Raw genomic sequence first — 5,210 nt, 5'->3', positions numbered from 1 at the left:
AGACAGGACCGGGCCAGGGACCTGCTGGGACGCTGCAAGACAGGACCGGGCCAGGGACCTGCTGGGACGCTGCAAGACAGGACCGGGCCAGGGACCTGCTGGGACGCTGCACGACAGGACAGGGCCAGGGACCTGTTGGGACGCTGCACGACAGGACAGGGTCAGGGACCTGCTGGGACGCTGCACGACAGGACAGGGTCAGAGACCTGCTGGGACGCTGCACGACAGGACAGGGCCAGAGACCTGCTGGGACGCTGCACGACAGGACAGGGTCAGAGACCTGCTGGGACGCTGCACGACAGGACAGGGTCAGAGACCTGCTGGGACGCTGCACGACAGGACAGGGTCAGAGACCTGCTGGGACGCTGCACGACAGGACAGGGTCAGAGACCTGCTGGGACGCTGCACGACAGGACAGGGTCAGAGACCTGCTGGGACGCTGCACGACAGGACAGGGTCAGAGACCTGCTGGGACGCTGCACGACAGGACAGGGTCAGAGACCTGCTGGGACGCTGCACGACAGGACAGGGTCAGAGACCTGCTGGGACGCTGCACGACAGGACAGGGTCAGAGACCTGCTGGGACGCTGCACGACAGGACAGGGTCAGAGACCTGCTGGGACGCTGCACGACAGGACAGGGTCAGAGACCTGCTGGGAACGCTGCACGACAGGACAGGGTCAGAGACCTGCTGGGACGCTGCACGACAGGACAGGGACAGAGACCTGCTGGGACGCTGCACGACAGGACAGGGACAGAGACCTGCTGGGACGCTGCACGACAGGACAGGGTCAGAGACCTGCTGGGACGCTGCACGACAGGACAGGGTCAGAGACCTGCTGGGACGCTGCACGACAGGACAGGGTCAGAGACCTGCTGGGACGCTGCACGACAGGACAGGGTCAGAGACCTGCTGGGACGCTGCACGACAGGGTCAGAGACCTGCTGGGACGCTGCAGGACAGGGTCAGAGACCTGCTGGGACGCTGCAGGACAGGGTCAGAGACCTGCTGGGACGCTGCAGGACAGGGTCAGAGACCTGCTGGGACGCTGCAGGACAGGGTCAGAGACCTGCTGGGACGCTGCAGGACAGGGTCAGAGACCTGCTGGGACGCTGCAGGACAGGGTCAGAGACCTGCTGGGACGCTGCAGGACAGGACAGGGTCAGAGACCTGCTGGGACGCTGCAGGACAGGACAGGGTCAGTGACCTGCTGGGACGCTGCAGGACAGGACAGGGTCAGTGACCTGCTGGGACGCTGCAGGACAGGACAGGGTCAGAGACCTGCTGGGACACTGCAGGACAGGACAGGGTCAGGGACATGCAGGGAGGCTACATGAGAGGGTCAGAGACTGCATACACATTATAGGAGTTGGAGACCAGGGACGAGCTTGAGGGGACACGTTACAAAAGACTGCTAGAGATATTATTACAGCCCCTTTACAAATCAATGCATCCACATGTGTGCTCAATACAGACTCTCTCAGCAAAATACATTATAATAGATCCTCAGAGGAAAAAAAAAAAAAAGGAAGATAGAATGAGATGCGTGATAGCAAAGAAAGAAGTAAGAAACTTTACTTGCTGAGTAAGCACTAGGTAAAGAAAAGACAGGCTTACTACCTGCATGGGGCCCCAGTGGCTGCAGGTTCAGCCCCTGCTCCATTTCTAAATGCAGGATAGCAAGAAAAGAAAAGGTGTGAGCAGCATGCTGACCACCTCCCCCGTGGTGTACATTACTCTGATGGGTACAAGAAAAGAAGCAAACCGGCTGCCCTGGTAAGAGGCCATTCTCTATAGCTGACCACACATGTAACAATCTGATTGCACAATCTTGTTCAGATCTCACAATTATATAATAGAAGAGTCTGCCTGAGTGGATACATATTGATTGAAGAGAAGAGGTAGGTGCTCATATGTCATCCATCACTGGTTGTACAGAGATTGTATGGTCATGATGTAACATGTATGTGCTGATCACAGATATATGCTCTGGTCTTAGTCCATTACGGAGCCACTGGAACCTAGCATCCAATCAGAGCTTTCCTTTCATTTTCAAATTAGATATGGATAAAGACCATTTAAAAAGTCTGGTTGCTAGTGAGCTGTGTGCAGTAACCCGTGGTAACCGGTAGGATTTCAGTTCCTGATTTGCCATGAGAGAAGTCACATGACTACTCCATAGCAACCAGTCAGCTACCCACAGCCAGGTACTATAGAAATGAAAGGATGGATCTTATTGGTTGCTAAGGACAACAAAGAGACTTTGCACCACTTTCGGCACCTGTGAGCCCAGCAGATGTCATTGTGGACAGAATGGAAGGGAGGGCATGCTGGGGCTTGTAGTTCCCCTACACCAGCTGTCCTGCAGAGCACCCCCTGTACCCCAATGAGGAGGAAGTGATGGTGGTGAGGGAGGAGGGGGGGGTGGTGGGGAGGGTGACACAGAGGGGGGGAGGGGGACATGTCTCCAATGTGACTAAGAACAAGAAGCTGGTAGCTACCTTTCTCCTCTTCCCAGGGCCTTTTCTTCTTGTTGCTGTTGGGCATGCTGTTGGTGCTGTTGTTGGATTTGGTCTGTAAGTTCCCCAGGCTAGCAGCAAATTGTGTTTGTGAACTCGGGGGAGAAAAGACACAAGAGAGGAGCTGAGGAGAGTGGGGGGCGGGGGGCTAATCACAACACCCTGATCAGGACCACGAGCTGATGATGGGATTTGGATCAGTGATGAGGAGGATCCCAGCAAGCAGCACAGCAGACACAGGCAGGAGATTCTCCCCCGGCTCTGACCACCTCCTCCTCCGCCTGTCAAACGGGTCACACCTCCCACTTTTCCCAGCACGGACCGCCCCCTCCGCGCCGATCGCACTCTGCTATTGGCTGCGGCGCAGGGCTCGTCGGCTGGGGGGCGGGGCGGACGAGGAAGGTAGCGAGGTGCGCAGGCGCGTGGCGTGTTTTGGGGGGCGGAGACACAGGACGTGTGTCTGTATCGTTACAGAAAGGCAGTGTGCGGAGTCCGGGCACAGGGCACGGAGGGGGCGGGGAGATGCAAATGAGGGTGACGTCACGATGTGGGTAGCGGCATATCAGGCAGGTGACAACTGATAACTTATCAATAGTGATCGATGAGTATCAGCTCTTCAGACACGGCCAATATCATAGCTTTACAATGATCGAACTTTCTAGATCAAGTTTACAGGGAGTGCTCAGCTGTCATCACTTTAATAAAAGAGCAGACACAATCTGCAGCAGCTGTGCTTACTAAACCAATCGGCTTGTTCAGTGAGAGCTGGCTACACCTGTGGCTGGAGGGCGGTAAAAACAAGTAGCTCATTTTTATCACCCCCCCCCCTTTAACTGCTTCAGCCCCAGAAGATTTGGCTGCTCAATGACCTGCCATTTTTTGCGGTTTAGCACTGCGTCGCTTTAACTGACAATTGCACGGTTGTGTGAAGCTGTCAGGGCCGTCTTTAATATTGACAGGACCCTGGGCAAACATTTTCTTGGGCCCCCTCTTCCATGCAATTTCACTCTCCACATGCTTTGAGGCATACAATAAATAGCTGCTAGACTCAAATGCAGTTTACTTAATCAGATCAGGTAGCGTTTGCGATTGGTTGCCAGAGGTTACATTGTATCATTACCGCGCACTGACTGGCTGCTAGAGGTTACAGCACACATTATGGCTCACTGTTTTTTTCTAGAGGTTACAGCACATGACTTCTGCTTGTTGATTGGTTGCTAGAGATTACTGTACATCAATACTGCTCACTGATTGATTGCTAGAGGTTACTGAACATCTATACCACTCACTAATTGGTTACTGCAAAGCATTACTGCTCACTGATTGGTTGCTAAAGGTTACAGCACATCATATCCTCACTGCCTGCCTTTGTAAAACAGGCTAATGTTAGGCTTAATGGCCACAGTTGTAGGCAGGACTTTCAAGCATGCCCCTTTATCTCTCCAGTGGGCAGCATTCAGCAGACGTAATGGTGGATGTGACCTCAGGGGGACATGATATGCATATGAATGCCGCCTCTATTTACATATCAATGCCGAGGTCCACGACTATTTACATATTATTGCAGCTACTTTTTACATATCAATAAGGGTTATTTACATGTAAACACAGGGTCTGCAGGTAATTCATCTGTACATGGCAATAGGGCAAAGCTGGGCAGCAGCAGCAGAATTTTACACTGAGATATCATTGGGTACTATTTTTCTCGGAATCAACTCAGTGGGCGGGCCGCCATGCTGTGCACTCTGAGAGAGGGTACTTAAGGTGCTGACATCACGTGCTTTGGGGTTCCGGTCCAGAAGTGCTTTCTGTCTGTTTGGTCCTGGCCCTCCTGGGGCGTGGATCCATCCAATTCCGAGTCTCAGGGCTGGCTAGCCCGAGGCAAAGTAACTGGAAGGAGGATTCGGAGATGGTCCGGTGCCGTCTCATTTGTGTAGAGGCCCAGCAACTGAAAGAGCAACCAGGGGAGGACTCTTCGGGAGAAGGCCATGCGGAAGGCTGGCTTCTCAGAAAGAGCCTGGAGGCTCAGTTGAAAGAACCTAAGCGAATCTAAACTCGTATGGTGTCACCGGACCGGCTGCAAGATACTGGTACCGTATGAGGGCTCTCTAAGTTGTCAACATCCTTCCGTTTATTCAAGTGTCCTACAACAAGTCTGTAGCAGAGACTTTTCTTTATCTGAGCACTCTGTCGGCTGCTAGGTTTGGTGAGAGGAGGTCTATTCAATAAGGGTGAGGATCCAGTTGTGAATGGTTATTCTCTGGATTTCTAAAGTGAGAGACTTTCTATTTGACTAAGTTCCAAGAGTACCTGAACTTTCTACCTAAAACCCTCTAACCCTAATTGAGAGACTGTGTTTTGTCTACTTCTTCTTTGCAAATAAAAATCCCTTAAGCGGATCTGGTGTCAGTCTCTACAGTTCTTGGGCCATCTACCTCGGGAAACCCCTAGACATACATGAGGTGAAGAAGGTAATGGTAAGCTCAATAAAATCAACAGCTCCTTCGGGGGTCAGTGCTACATAAATATCCCCATTTTTTTTTTTAAAAAGCAATTTTTTTTCTCAGTTTAGTCCGATAGTTTCATAGTTTCATAGTTAGTAAGGTTGAATAAAGACACCAGTCCATCCAGTTCAACCTGAGTGAGTGTCTACCCCTATCCCTGTACATTGCACACTCACATTGGTCCCT

General features: G+C 52.3%; 1 protein-coding gene across 7 annotated transcripts in view; it reads right to left on the bottom strand.

Annotated features, from left to right (window-relative positions):
- The window catches only part of MACROD2 (mono-ADP ribosylhydrolase 2), a 3,459,957-nt gene extending 3,457,146 nt beyond the window's left edge, over nucleotides 1-2,811 (bottom strand). For all 7 annotated transcript variants that reach the window (XM_077485921.1, XM_077485927.1, XM_077485924.1 and 4 more), the window contains exon 1: nucleotides 2,503-2,811. In XM_077485921.1, the coding sequence (XP_077342047.1) occupies nucleotides 2,503-2,548 (46 nt within the window). In that variant the 5' untranslated portion in view covers nucleotides 2,549-2,811. The remainder of the gene's footprint in view (nucleotides 1-2,502) is intronic.
- Nucleotides 2,812-5,210: the final 2,399 nt, after the last annotated feature.

This window comes from Lithobates pipiens, unplaced genomic scaffold (genome assembly GCF_037356315.1).
Source record: "Lithobates pipiens isolate NorthernLeopardFrog02 unplaced genomic scaffold, aLitPip1_a1.2 Scaffold_18, whole genome shotgun sequence".
NCBI lineage: Eukaryota > Metazoa > Chordata > Amphibia > Anura > Ranidae > Lithobates > Lithobates pipiens.
The sequence above is the reverse complement of the archived record's forward strand: the minus strand, read 5'-3'. Positions and strand labels throughout refer to the sequence as shown.